The sequence below is a fragment of the Nelumbo lutea genome, chromosome 3, assembly GCF_056320005.1.
Source record: "Nelumbo lutea isolate HS-2025 chromosome 3, American lotus-T2T, whole genome shotgun sequence".
Classification (NCBI taxonomy): domain Eukaryota; kingdom Viridiplantae; phylum Streptophyta; class Magnoliopsida; order Proteales; family Nelumbonaceae; genus Nelumbo; species Nelumbo lutea.
This window is the reverse complement of record NC_142686.1, coordinates 89941805-89956687: the sequence shown is the minus strand read 5'-3', so window position 1 is coordinate 89956687 and position 14883 is coordinate 89941805. Positions and strand designations below refer to the sequence as shown.

Sequence of the window (14883 nt, the reverse complement as noted above, 5' to 3'; positions counted from 1 at the left end):
AAAAGGAAGGATTCTTAGAGAGATGATGTAGCCAAAATAAGTGTGCGCAGGGTAAAATTCTTCCTCAGACATTGGTTGGAAAGGATGGAGAAAAGAAAGAGGATGATTGTTGTATTAGGAAAGGGGGGGGGGGGGGGGGGAAGGAACAAAGAAGAAAAAAAGATCTGAAGTGGAAAGGCTAATCTCAGACATTGAGGGAGATTTAGAATTTAGTGGTAGAGGGGATAGGAGGAAGGGCCTAAAATGAGGAGATTATGGCCTTTTCATGGGTGTTTTTGCTATTTTGTCTCAATGAAAATTATTAGCTAGAATGTAAGAGGGTTAGGGAGTGCAAGAAAGAGAAGGATGATCAAAGACCTACTCCGAAGAGAAAAACCCGATATTGTGTTGTTACAAGAATCCAAAATGATGGAATTAGATGGGAGATGGGTGAGGAGTTTTTTGAGGTCTAGAGGTTTAGGTTGGAGCTCGTCTCCTTCTTGGGGAGTCTCGGGGGATCGTAACACTGTGGAGGGAGGATGTGGTGGAAGTAGTGGAAGAATTGATAGGCAGATTCTCAGTTTCCATTAAGTGTAAGAATGTAGAGGATGGGTGTGTATGGGTCTTAACCAATGTTTATGGCCCTAATTCCTATAGAGAGAGGAATGAGATGTGAGAGGAACTATATGCAATCAAGGGGCTATGGGATGGCCCTTGGTGCCTGGGCGAAGATTTTAATGTCATTAGATTCTCTGATGAAACCAGTAATCCCCAACAGGTAATTACAACAAGCATGAAGAAATTTAATGGTTTTATTGAAGAATGTGAATTGAACGAAATACCTCTACTACAAGTCAGTTACACTTGGTCCAACCTTCAGGAAACCCCTTTGTGTTCGAAGTTGGGCAGGTTCTTATTTAACCTTGCCTGGGAGAATAGTTTGGAAAACTTGGTTGCTAAAGCGTTACCCAGTGTGATCTCCGATCACTGTCCTATCCAGATAGGTACTAAGTTTTTTCCTACAGGACCCAAACCCTTTAGATTCGAAAATATGTGGCTTACCCATCCAGATTTTGTAAAAAATGTGAAGGAATGGTGGGGTGAGGAGGAGAGGGGGTTACGATGGAAGGGGATCAAGTTTCATAAGAAATTAAAAAGGTTGAGAGCCAAAATAAAAGAGTGGAATAGAGATCATTTTGGTAGAATTAAGGAGAAAAATTTGTGCCTAATCTCTCGAATAGAAAACTTGGATGTAAAGGAATCTCAAAATGGGTTGACCGAGGAGGACAGAGTGTTAAGGAGACAATTGAAAAAGGAATAAGAAGAAGTGTTACTGAGAGAAGAAATCAATTGGAGACAAAAATCTAGACACAAGTGGATTAAGGAAGGCGATGGAAATACTAGATTTTTCCATGATTTGGCAAATGGGAGACGAAGAAAGAATCTTGTGACAAAGCTAGAGATAGGAGAGGAGGTGATTACCAACCAGGATGACATAGCCAGAAAATTTGTGGACCACTTCAAATTGATTTATAGAAGACCTTTGAGTGAGAGAGCAGTCATGGAAGGGGTGGAATGGTCAAGAATTGATGACGGAGTGGCAAGGTAGCTGGAAAGGGATTTCGATGAAGAAGAGATTAAGAAAGCCATCTTTCTAATGGATAGATCCAAGGCTCCAGGTTCAGATGGCTTTATAATGGGTTTTTATCAAGACTGTTGGGAGGTGTTGAAAGAGGGTTTAGTTGAAGTCTTTAAGGAATTTGCAAACAATCACATTATAAGCCATGGAATCAATGCCACCTTTTTGGCCTTGATACCGAAGAAGAATGATGCCAACCACCCAAAAGATTATAGGCCTATTAGTCTAGTGACAAGCATCTATAAAATGCTGGCTAAAGTGCTCTCGTTGAGGATCAAAACAGTCCTCCCTTCTATCATTAGTGAAACCCAAGGGGCTTTCATTCAAGGGCAACAAATAACAGATCAAATCTTAATTGCAAATGAGTGTGCGGAGGAAATGAAAAGGTCTAGGAAGAGAGATTTCATTTGTAAATTGGATCTTGAAAAGGCCTATGATTTGGTGGACTGGGAGTTTCTATTAGAGGTTATGCGAAACTGTGGATTTGGGGACAAGTGGTGTAGTTGGATTTTTGGGTGTATTAGTACTTATCACTACTCTATTCTGGTAAATGGTATGGTGAGGGACTTTTTTCCAGCTTGCAGGGGTGTCAAGCAAGGGGATCCACTCTCACCCTTCCTTTTTACCTTAGTAGCTAATGTGATTAGTAGGATCATTACTAAGGCTGACGGTGAAGATGCCATTAGGGGTTGGAGAATAGGGAGACACCAAGTCCCCGTCACCCACCTTCAGTTTGCAGATGACCTAATGATCTTTTGTGAAGGAGGTTTTAGCGAAAAGGTAGCAAACCTAAAGGAGCTAATCAAAGGATTTGAAAGTATTTCTAATTTGAGAATTAATTTGGAAAAGAGCTGCATAGCGGGTATAAATTTGGAGGTAGGGGAGGTCGAGGCTATTGCGGAGTGTCTTGAGTGTTTCACCTCTGCTTGGCCTATGTCATATTCAAGGCTTCCTTTAGGGGCAAATCCTAGGGAGAGTAGATTTTGGACCCCAGTGATAGAAAAGTTTGAGAAGAGATTAGCCTCATGGAAGAGGAATTATGTCTCTTTAAGATGGAGAATTACCCTAATAAGAGCTACCTTGGCTAACTTACCTACCTATTTTTTGTCTGTATTTAGGATACCAGTTAGGGAAGCTAGGAAACTGGAGAAGTTGATGAGAGATTTCTTATGGGAGTCGGGACAAGGAAAAAAGAATCACTTGGTTAATTAGGAAATTGTGTGCAGAAGTAAAGAAGAGGGGGGTTTGGGACTTGGGAGGGTAACTAGAAAAAATCAAGCTCTGTTAGGGAAATGGTTATGGCGATGGCCATTGGAAAGAGAGAGATTGTGGCATGAGGTGCTGGGAAACATTCATGAGAGGTCAGAGAATGGATGGGATGTTGGTGTATCAAGGCAAGCTAAACTAGCAGCACCTTGGAAGGCCATTCACAACACCCTTCCTCAATTCCTCAATTTTATCAAGTATGAAGTTTGTTCTGGCAACATTGTTCATTTTTTGGAGGATATTTGGGTAGGAGACACACCTTTAAAGGATTTGTTCCCTTCGCTATTTTCTATTTCTTTGTACAAAAAAGAGGTGGTCTCAAAATTTGTCCCACCTTTGGGAACACCCTTAGATCCTACTTGGGATTTTGGGTTTTGTAGAGGACTTAGGGAAGATGAAATTGAATCTCTTTCTGTCTTGCTTGGTTGTCTTAATCAGGTTTGTTTGGATCCCTCCAAGCCAATAAGAGGGTATGGACTCCTAGACCCAATGGAACATTCACTTGTGCTTCTTTCCTCAAGTGCCTCTTTCAACTTTCAACTCACCAACCCTTTCCGTCAAAAGAAATTTGGTGCAGGCCAGCTCCCAAAAAAATTATGGCATTTAGTTGGGAAGTATTCCATGGGAAAGTAAACACTCTAGATAACCTACAAAAAAGAAGACATTTCCTTTGTATTTCTCCTAATTGGTGTATCCTCTGTAGAGCTCACGATGAGGATTGTTACCACCAATTAATATCTTGTCCCTTTTCTACAGACCTTTGGGCTTGGCTACTTTCGTTGTTTGGGAGCAGTTGGAATCTACCAGCGGAAGTTCACATGCTCTTCAACCATTCTACCTTTTATTGGCCTACAAAAATAGGGAGAATTATGTGGAGATGTGCTCGTGCTGCCTTGATTTGGACTCTTTGGGAAGAAAGGAATGCTAGAATTTTTCAAGAAAAGGAAAGGAGCAATCAGGAATTGAAAGATTGTTTGTTGAATAGGGCAATACCTTGGCTGAAGACCTTGGAAAGCTGATCTCCTCCATCCGAAGGCTCACTGAAGTTGAACTTTGATGGAAGTAGCTTTGGTAATCCAGGATTATCCGAAATGGGGGGTGCTTTGAGAAATGAGAAGGGAGAGATTTTGTTGCTCTACTCAGGTCCCTTGGGAATTGGGGACTCCATCAGGGCAGAACTTTTAGCTGTTGTACAAGGGGTGCAATTTGCAAACCAGCTGAGGGTACAACACCTAACGATTGTGGGGGATTCCAAAGTGGTGGTGGGTTGGTTGAAAAATCCTGAAGAGGCTATGTGGCATTACGAGAATGAAATGAAGAAATTTAGTTGGTTGACAAGGAATATGTTGGTCACTGTACAGTGGGTGGGGAGATCAACAAATACTTTGTCAGATGTGTTAGCCAAGCAAGGGGTAAATAGGGAAGAATTGTTTTCGGCTCAGTTGTGATTCTTGCTTTTCTTTCCTAGTTTACTTGTAAGATTCAAGGAGGGGCTGCAGCTCGCGCCTCTCCCTGGGATGTTGTATGAACTCACTCTAAATCTGCTTCTGAATTAATAAATTTATTATCATTCATCAAAAAAAAATTTCACAACTCTAAATTAGCTTCTGAATTAATAAATTTATTATCATTCATCAAAAAAAAATTCACAACTCTAAATTAGCTTCTGAATTAATAAATTTACCATTATTCATCAAAAATTGTTGTTTTATTAATAAAATCTATTGTCACTTGTAAAAAAAGGAAATTTATAATTGTTTTGACCATTCAATATCACTAAACAAGTGATCTAGTCTTTTTCAATTTTTTCATTAGGTATATTTGTATAATATATAAAATAAATAAAAAAGAGAGAATAGAAGCAAAAAAAATCCACTTATAATACAAGTGTATACTATTAGTCCAGGTAAAGAATTTATAACTGCTTACCCCTTCTATGTATCAAACAGAATAGATTCCCACTCATTACAAAAATTTGAAAGACATTGTTTCCTTCAAATTTGAAGCCAGACAAAATAGAAGCCTAGAAGAAAATTTGAAAATTGGAAGCTTCCAAAGTCGATCTTTCCATTCACAACTTGGCCTAGACATCGTTTCCTTCAAAAATTCTGTTATTCCATATGAGACTGGAAATTAAGTTCCATAAAGTACCGCCTTTTTTTGCTAAAGCCCCTTTAGGCTCTTAATCAACTAGACTTGCTAGATCATTCAAGATGATCCCAAGACTTGTACTTACCTTTTGCTTTTCCTGTTTCTGTTTTAGGTGGAACTTGACTAATTTACAATCATGTATCTTTGTTCAGAACTTTCAATTTCAGTAATATAAGGAAGTATCTTCAACAGAAATTGACTTCATTTTGGTTTTGGATACTAAATTAATCATTTTATAAAGAAAAATTAAAAAATTACTAAAGAGAAGTATAAAAGAATATTGAGCTATTTCAATGGCTTGATCCACATAAGTGAAAAGACCTACTTGGGGTACTTAATAGGCATGACAACTGCTTCCTTTAGAAGTCTTTTGGCATTCTCTAACCCCTTGATGCTTTCCCACTTCACATCTGGACTTCCACGGATAATGTCCCTGGTATAAAAGCAAGAAATGAGAAACAGCATTAGTAGATTATATAGATTGTAATTGGGAAACACAAAATGTAACCAATACCAACTTAAAGGTGAATATTATGAAGGTATAAAGCTTTGGCATTTTCAATTACCTACATACTGCTAAGCCAAAAAATATATATTACCTACATAAACTCTCAGCCAGTGCACGTGTTTCTGCAGACTCCAATGGTGGGAGCAAAGGCTTCTGCCTGCAAATTTAAACATGAGAAAGCTCAGCAGGCTTCTCCAAGAGAGGCTATGTTGGTACAGTTTTATACTATTAAAGATAAAATATCTTATTGTGTCATCACAAAATTAAACCCTTCATAAAACTTCATGTCAGAAAAATGATCTAGAAGGAAATAACCATAAAAAACTCCAACAATAAAGCCTTAGGAAAATGAATTTTGGAATGCATCATAGTCTCATAGAAAGGATTATTACGGTTACTTATATTATACATTTTACACGGTTAACAAAATTGCTGTATTCAGAAGTTGACATTTTCCCCATTTTCTTCATTCCCATGGCTCATGGAGGTGGTTAGTGTATTCATATCTACATAAATTCAAATTGAGGCCAAGGGGTTTAGCTTAAAATCAATATGTAGACCTAATCAAGACATGTATGAGGGTAAAACAACCAATGTTAGAACTCCTATGGGGGCATCAGAGTTGCAATTCTGATGGTAATCAGCAAGGCTCAAAACTTAGCCCTTATTTGTTTGCACTAACCATGGATGAATTGACTAAACATGTTCAGGAGGGGATTGCATGCTTTATTGATGGCATGGTATTAACTGATGGAACTAGAGAGGGATTAAACACAAAAGTGGATCTATGAAGTATGAATAAATGTCTTATAAACAAGAGGTCTTAAAATAAGTGCTCATTAGGTAACCCAGGGCCCTCTGGAGTTGGGGGAGCATTCAGAGATGTGGAGGGTGGACTGGTCGCATTATATTCTGGTCCAATAGATGGGAGACTCACAAGGTTTGAGGTTAGTCCTGCTTCAAGGTTTGAGGATAGCTAGGAAGTAATGGGGACTCCACAATCTTGAGGTGGAAGGAGACTCCGAGTTACTGATAGGATGGCTGCAGACAAAATGTTTGGGAGTTTGGACTTATAAGACAGCAAATGAGGGAAACTTCTTGCCTAACAAGGGAAGTTGGGGCTCTATTTAAATGGACCAGGAGATCAGCCAATGGTTTAGCTGATAACTTGGCAAAGCAGGGGACCCTTAGGGGTAATCTTTTATGGAATGTGTTGTAATCTTTGAGATAAACTCTAGGGTCAACACTCTTGTTGTGGGTGCTTGACATTTGTACTCCTTAATATAACTTATAAATGAAAGTTACCATTTCCAATAAAAAAAGAGGTCTTAAAATAAGTACGACCAAAATAGAATATATGCAATGTAAACTTAGTAATAGTATGAATAGAAATATGGGAATATTAAGAATTGGGGACTAAGCGATATATCAATATGACCAATTTTTTACCTTTTGTTTTAAGGTAAATAAAGAAGAAAATATATCGAGATTATAACACAATATACAAGACTGCTTGGTGATTAGGCGAGGCGAGCCTCCAAGGGCACCTTTACATCAGCCACAATTTTTTTAATCTTTTTGTCTTCTTTACTCTCTTTGTAATTCCAATCCCAAAATAAACCCCCTTCAACCTAAACTGAAACAGGAACAGCTCGAGAATTTCTTTGGTGTCTAAATAGTCTAACTACACGAGGATGGATCTCAACATTCTTCCTTTCCCCAAGATTATCATTAATCCTATCTAACTCTAAGATCGTGGTCTTCTCAAACACTTGTTCTGCTTCACTTGGTAAACTGTCTTGCTTCTCCACCTCTGTTGTTGTAAAGACTCTAGTATGAGTCAAAAAAAACCTTCACTCTACTCTTGAAAAGCCCACCAATATTTTCTTCCACTTTCTTTTGATGAGTAATGGAAAATTTTATTAATTCAGAGATTCAAACTGATACAAGCATCCTTTTGAGAGGCAGGAGCTGCAGCCTCTCCCAAACAGATTGCAAAAAGGAGCAAAAGTCAATCAAATTACAACTTAGCCCAAAACAAATGTTCCCTACTTGGCCCCTGCTTGGATAACCAATCAGCCAATGCATTTGTCAATCTTCTCACCCACTATATTGTCACAAACATATTTTGTGTCAGCCACTTAAATTTCTTGATTTCATTCTTATACCACCACATAGCTTGCTCCAGGTTCTTCAACCACCCCACCACCACTTTGGAATCCCCTTCAATCAATAGTTGCTCCACACCTAATTGACTTGCAAACTGCACCCCTTGTAGGGCAGCTAGTAATTCTACCCTAGTAGAGTCCCCAATCCCCAAAAGACCCAACTAAAAAAAATACAACCTCTCCAAATTCATTTCTCAAGGCACCCCCCATTCCAAAGGGACCTGGGTTGCCTTGACTGATCCCATCAAAATTTAGCTTCAAAGAAACTCCAGGAGTGGGTACCCAACTTGTCAATACCCTATTCTTTAAAGCTGAACGCCTAGCTACTGCTGGTCAATTCCTCCAAATATCGTTGAAGGAGAAATAGTGAAATAACTCCAAAGTCTTTAACCAATGTATTACCCTATTCAGCACACACTCCTTTAAATCTTGACAGCTTCTCTCCGCCCAAGAAAAATAAACCTAGTGTTTTACTCACCTCCACCTCTTTGCTAATAATTGTTTTTTTTTTTGATAAATGTCTTTGCTAATAATTATTTCCAAATCTACTGTGCTTTCAACTTCATGTGTTTCACCAATCAGAATCGCATCTTCCTCCACATCAATTTCAGCTTCCAAATCTTCATCTATAGGTTTTGTTCTGTACATCCTTTTCCTATGGTTGACCTAAGAACCTTTAACCCCATTCACTTCATTCTCTTCCCTTCCATCCGCTCCTCCATTAAACCATTCTTTCCCTGCTCCTTCCCCAAGCAAATCTTAACTGAGTTTGCACCTATCCTTAAATCCTCTCCTCATCTTCATCTTCCTCTCCTTCCAAATTCTCTGAAGCTTCTTCCCTACCACTTATAACAATCAGTCAAGTTCTTTTCCTGTTATCTTCATCCACCTGCTGAAACTTTCTCCACAGCATCGGCAGCTTCCTTTTCCCCCAACTTCAATGAAGAAAAGGAGAGGGGCCTCATTCAGACCTAACAGCTTCTCACTTTGTCCCAAGCCGGTCAAGTTCTCATGGAAAAAAAGGGGTACCTTGACTCATTCCCCTCCTTAATACCTCCCACATGACCACTAAAAGCATCGACGAGCCATTCCGACCCATCCTAGTAGAACCAAGCCTATGACAAGTCATCCCCCTCTTCAAATCTTTTCGACCCTAACTCAACATCTGGCCCAAATTCCTTAGAACCAACATGTAACCCACCATTACAAACAACCTTCTCACTAGCTAATTTAATATTGCCATGAGATGGACTACAACCCATAACAAGGAAGAGATTGAAGCGAAGGACACCCATAGAATCAGAGATAGATGGGAAATAGGGTGCATCTAGATTCTAGAGTCCTATAAATGGTTATAAGGCTAGTGTTATTGCATAAAACTAAATTTTGGCCAGTCAAGAAGCAACATCTCCAAAAAGAATGTGTAGATGAAATGTGAATCTTGAAATGGGTGAGTGGGAAAACCAGAAATGGTAGAATCCTAAATGAACTTATTTGAAAGAACCTAGGAGTAGTTCCAACAGCTAATAAAATGAGGGAAAGTCGACTAAGGGGCCTTTTGATAGTGACTGAAGTTGTTGATATAAATTTATTGCTTTATCTTTTAGTGGATAAAATAATTACATGATAAAATATTCAAAGGTAGAGTAATCTACCCAATTTCAGCTTCAGCCATAAAGGAGTCCACAGCCTCCTTAAAAACTTATTCACTAAAAAACAAAGTAATAAACTTTTCAGTTTAGTCATTTCATCTGTTAAAGAACCGCCCCTCAGATGGTTTGGCCATGTTTTGAGAAGACCAGCTACAATACAGTACTACTGCATAATGAGAAGAAATGATCTGTTACAAGTTGAAGAATCTAGAAGAGCTAAGTGTAGGAGTAACCATGGGCTGAGACAGCCTTTTAAAACAGACTATGAATAATCAGCCCTACCAAAAAGGGCATGGGTTCCTTTTCCAAAAGAAAAGAGGAGCATGGGTTGAAATAGTGAGAAATGATGACCTTAACATAACAATGGATAGAGTATTGAACAAAGCAGAATGAACTGTTGCATGGACTCCCCTAAATGGACGATGTGCCAACGTCGAACAGGCATCAGAATCCAAAACATCATGAGTTCTTGAGGACATTTCCATGGAACATTTCCCTTTCATCTCCTAGATTATTTGACATAAATGATAGTAAAGGATGAATGCCATTTTTCATATCAACCATTACTCAGTAACAGAGGCAGCATTTAAGACCCTTTTTTTGCAGATATGTAATGCTAGAATTCAAAAAAATAAAAAGAAGTATGAATCTAATAGTATATGCTTTTCCATAGACATGTGCACAACTCCATGTTTTATCATCTTGCTGAGTCAGACTCTTGAAAACGTATCAGATTCTGACTCCCCAACCCCCATGCCTGTGTTCATGCAACACTAGTGGAATGGCAGAACATCATATAGTTGTTAACCCCATATAGTTGGAATAAGGTTTAATTAAGTGTAAAAATCAATATGCACAAGAAGTTCTAATCATTTTCAAAAATAGTCCCAAAAATATGTAAAATAATACAAAAAATGTAATTACAAGTAATTGGTTTTCTCCAATTCTTATTTTCATCCTTATTGCTTGATCTACACATAAATTCTTCTATTTAAAATATATCTTACAAATATTTAAATATCAGAAGAAAGCAATGTTTTGAAAAGCATGGAAGGTGTATACCTGGAGGTGACCCCAAAAAGTCCTAAAGTGCATGCCAGAGACATTGATGCCTATGAGGCATACGCCTCAAGTGCATGAGACGTGTTATAGGTGTACACCTCATACAAAAAGATGGAAAGAAAAGAAAAGGAAGAAGGAGAAGGAAAAAAAAAAACAAAAAGAAAAGAAGGAAAGGCTGTGTTTGGTTGCAGTGTAAGTTCTGATTTATTTTTATTTCAAATTTTATATTATTTTGTTTAATTGCAGTACAAACGGAGTAAAATAAGACCTGGAACAGAATAAAGTAAAGCCTAAAACAAAATTAAACCAGAATTTACATTCTGTTCAATTGCATTTCCATGCATTTGTACTAGTTCAAATAAAATTGCACTGGAACCAGAATTCAGATTTTCCGGACAGGTTCCTAAGTCTGAAAATGACAAAAAGTCAGCTCACACACAATTGTTTAGATGCTTAGATACATGATTCATTTCAGAGATCAGCATCTTTCTCTACAAGAAAATGGGAAACGTTGGTTGTCTACCAGGAAAACCCCTATCCAGCCTCAATGACTGGAATTCAACTACTCACATTTGTCATTCTGAGTTTTCAAACGGATTCATGTTGTAAACCTATAAAGGCATGCAACAGTTAGCTGACGCAAATATTATAAGTCAATCAATACAACTTGCAGAACTTCACCCTTGATAGGCCTGATAAACACTGTGAAATCATAAAATTGGTATTTACAATTAGAAAACGCGCATAATGAATTTCAGCATTGGAAATAGTGAATTAGTGATCCATGAAGTGGGCGTACGGTCTTTCGGAAGGAATTCCATTAAGTTGTGATGGGCTTTTTTTCTCCTGGAAAAAAAAAGGAAAAACAAAAAAAAAAAAAGAGTAAGCATTAAAATACTGCATCAATGATAAGAACGGCATAACCCCCTTCATTCAATGCAATAGAGGCAACTAACCTGACGCCGGAACTGCTCATAGATCGCCATATCAGATGTGTTCTTGACGTGCCCAGTCCCATTGATTGATCCATTTGAAGAACTCCCATTACAAGCAGCAGTTTGATCAGCCCCTGCAGCCTCCTTCTTCTCAGGCTCCCTTTTTCTCCCAAACTTTGCATCATAAAACATCTTAAAATCCTTAAAAGAAGGGAAAAGAATATTAACTAAATAAAGAAAGAGATTCCAGCAAGATTCTACTTCGCTCGATTCGGTTATCCACACATGCACAAGCCGAAGTCAATGAAAATTCAAACAGAGAAGAGTGATGACATACATTATAAAACAGTAAAAGAGAAGAGCTAGCCGTAATTCGGAAGAACTGAGAAAGGCCAGATGACACTTAAGGGGAAAGTCTATGAACTTATCGAAGACAAGATCGACATCAACAGAAGAAAGAAAGCAAGAAACCCAGAAAACTCATAATCTCGAATTAATAGAGAGCAAGAAACCATCGAAACTGAAAAAAGGGGAGGAAACCAAGAGGAGATTCATTACCAGGAATGACCAGCGAGTGAGAGAAGGCTCCTCCGCCATTGCCTTTGTTGTCGAGAGAGGAAAGGAGACGGAAGAGAGAGATCCCCAAACTTCACTCTCCCTCTCTTTCTTCTCTCTGTTTCAAACCCCCTCCCTCTCTCTCAATGATCAGAAAGCACTTGACTCTGTATTAAACTAGTAAGAGCGTGATTTTTCGTCGTTCCTCGTTTGGTGGTCTCTGGTCTATTACATAGAGGACTGAGGAGTGCTGAAAATGAAATGATTAGTTGAGAATATGTTCATGTGCTTTATTTTATTTTATTTTATTTTTAATATTTTATATTCAAAAATAAAATTTTATAAAGATTCATACTTGTTCATACCGTCTCTCCTCACATCTCATGTGACACCCCATCTCATGTGACACCCCATTCGATCCATTAAATTTGGAGGAGAAGCTTGAGGCGTGTTTGAAAACATTATTTTTAAAATGTTATTTGCCCCCACTCAATTTCACTGAGTTTGTTGTTGGGTTACAAATAATTCGTTCTCAGAATACAACAGAGCCTTGGGCGAGAATCTACAACCAGTAAAGTTGAAGAGTCTCCAAAGAAACCTTCTGTGAGACTGTAACAGACCGAACTAAGAGAGAGAGATAGTGAATTTCGATATTGTGTGCTTTAGAGTATGATTCATGCTCCTTAAATAATTTGTAAAGATGTATGAGGAAAATGTAGGTGCTAGTTTAGAAAAGGCACCTTGAACAGTCACAATTTCAAGCATTGTGACTATTTAAAAAGTAGTTAACAGTTGATGACTGTTAACTTTGAATTGTGTCTCTTAATCACACCCAATTGAATCGTGACCGTTGATCTCATCAACGGTGATCAACTGTAAAAAACGCACCAAAACCAAAGCCGCCCATCACGAGCCACGCGGGTGCATGCAAAGTGCACCTCTAAAGCGCCTCATTGCGCTGCACACACGCGTGCGTGCGCGTTGTGCGGTATCAAATCCCCATACTCTCCTCTACTAATTCTAGGAGTGTAAATCAGCTCCTATTGAAATATTGAAAACAAACCTTATAATTATCCAATGTGGGACAAGTTCAAAACCAGGTTTTTGTAAGAGAAAAACAGATTTTTCAATCAAGTGTGCAAGTGCAATTTCTCTTGTAATTGATCAATCAAACCCATTAGATTTAATCTCTTATGAGATTAAAATCCAACAATTCCCCACATTGATTGATCAATTACATAGTTCTCTCTCAATCCAAACTAATATGACACAATTATGCATACAAAAGGTGTTTATCAATTTAAACTTCTTGTTAGTATAGTCATCTCAGAGCCTTGTCAAAGTTATTGGTGGTAAGACCTTAAACCAATTACTCTCAAGACAGATCGAAGACACCTATACACATAAAAATGTCCAGTCTCTACAAAAGTTTCAAGTTTTGCTCAGCACTGTTATGGCCATGTGCTTCTTTCCTGGTTTCATGAACAATCCCGAGAGCAAACCCAAACCCTCATGAGAAGCGGCACCACTTCTATGTTCACATAGGTGAAGTTCCACTATGTGTTCCGTTATTTAACACATTTCAGAACTTCATTAAGAGTTTATCTCAACCTCTCATCATAACGGACAACACTGTTTATGTTGTAATGGGAAATTTCTCAATGTCAGTGCTAACAGTCACATTGCTGTAACTTGTTGTTACCCATTAAACCCAAGACTGATGGTTTTCTAGTTTAGGTTGGGTTACCATTACGGGTGACTAAGTAAAGGGTTTTAATCTCATCTCTTTGGTTGTCATTCTTACCAATTCTCTGGCCAAGCCATTGGTAAGAGGATCAACCAAGTTTTTACTTAACATCACATAGGTTATAGTGATGATTCCATCTTGAACCAGTTGCCTAACAAATTCATGTCTCAGACTTATATGTCTGGACTTACCATTATAAGTACCACTGTAGGCCCTTAACAGAGTTGTCTCACTATCACAGTAAATGGAAATTGGAGGCATAGGACTAGGCCAAAGTTTTATACCCAATAATAAATTCCTAATCCACTCAGCCTCTTTTCCAACAACCGCTAGGGCTATGAATTCGGATTCCATGGTCGAATGAGATATACAAGTTTGTCCCATGGATGCCCAAGATATTGCACCCCCCACCAAGGACGAAAATCCATCCAGATGTGGACTTGTTATCTCCATTACTGGTAATCCAACTTGCATCAGTGTACCCTTCTAGTACAACTGGATAATCACAATAAAACAAGCCAAGTTCCAAAGTTCTCTTGAGATACTCAAGAACTCTCCCAATTGCCTTCCAGTGCTCGGCACCGGGATTACTTGTAAACCGACTGAGTTTACTTATTGCAAATGCAATATCAGGTCTGGTACAAAACATAGCATACATCAAGCTTCCTACTGCACTAGCATACTCAACTTGTGCAATTGCTCTACTAGTATTTTCTACTAGCTTTATAGTAGAATCATATGGCATGCTATATTCTTTAAGCCCTAAATGCTTAAATTTCTCAAATACTTTCTCAATATAATGTGATTAGCTTATTGTATAGCCCCTACTGTGCTTTTTAACTTTTATTCCCAAGATGATATCTACTTCTCCTAAATCTTTCATCTTGAAGACAGAGGATAAATAGTTTTTAGTTTCATTTATGCCAACCATATTTGTACCCACAATAAGCATATCATCAACATAAAGACATACAATTACTCCATAATTTTTAGTGAGTTTTGAGTAAATGCATCTATCAGCACTATTATGCTTAAAACCAAAAGCTATTATGCAAAAATCAAATTTCTCATGCCACTATTTAGGTGCTTGTTTTAATCCATATAGTGATTTAACCAGTTTACAGACTTTCTTCTCGTTTCCAAGAAGAACAAATCCTTCTGGTTGTTCCATGTAAACCTCTTCATTTAAATCACCATTTAAGAAAGCAGTTTTAACATCCA

The 14883-nt window shown here is 38.1% G+C and overlaps 1 protein-coding gene across 6 annotated transcripts in view; it reads right to left on the bottom strand.

Annotated features, from left to right (window-relative positions):
• The window catches only part of LOC148866690 (uncharacterized), a 39282-nt gene extending 27096 nt beyond the window's left edge, over positions 1-12186 (bottom strand). For 2 of the 6 annotated variants that reach the window (XM_088981351.1, XM_088981353.1), the window contains exons 1-5: positions 11919-12186; positions 11382-11561; positions 11225-11271; positions 5635-5700; positions 5361-5468 (exon numbers count right to left, since the gene is read on the bottom strand). In XM_088981351.1, the coding sequence (XP_088837477.1) occupies positions 5361-5468; positions 5635-5700; positions 11225-11271; positions 11382-11561; positions 11919-11957 (440 nt within the window). In that variant the 5' untranslated portion in view covers positions 11958-12186. The remainder of the gene's footprint in view (positions 1-5360; positions 5469-5634; positions 5701-11224; positions 11272-11381; positions 11562-11918) is intronic. The other 4 variants (XM_088981352.1, XM_088981356.1, XM_088981357.1 and 1 more) reach the window with 3 other exon arrangements.
• Positions 12187-14883: the final 2697 nt, after the last annotated feature.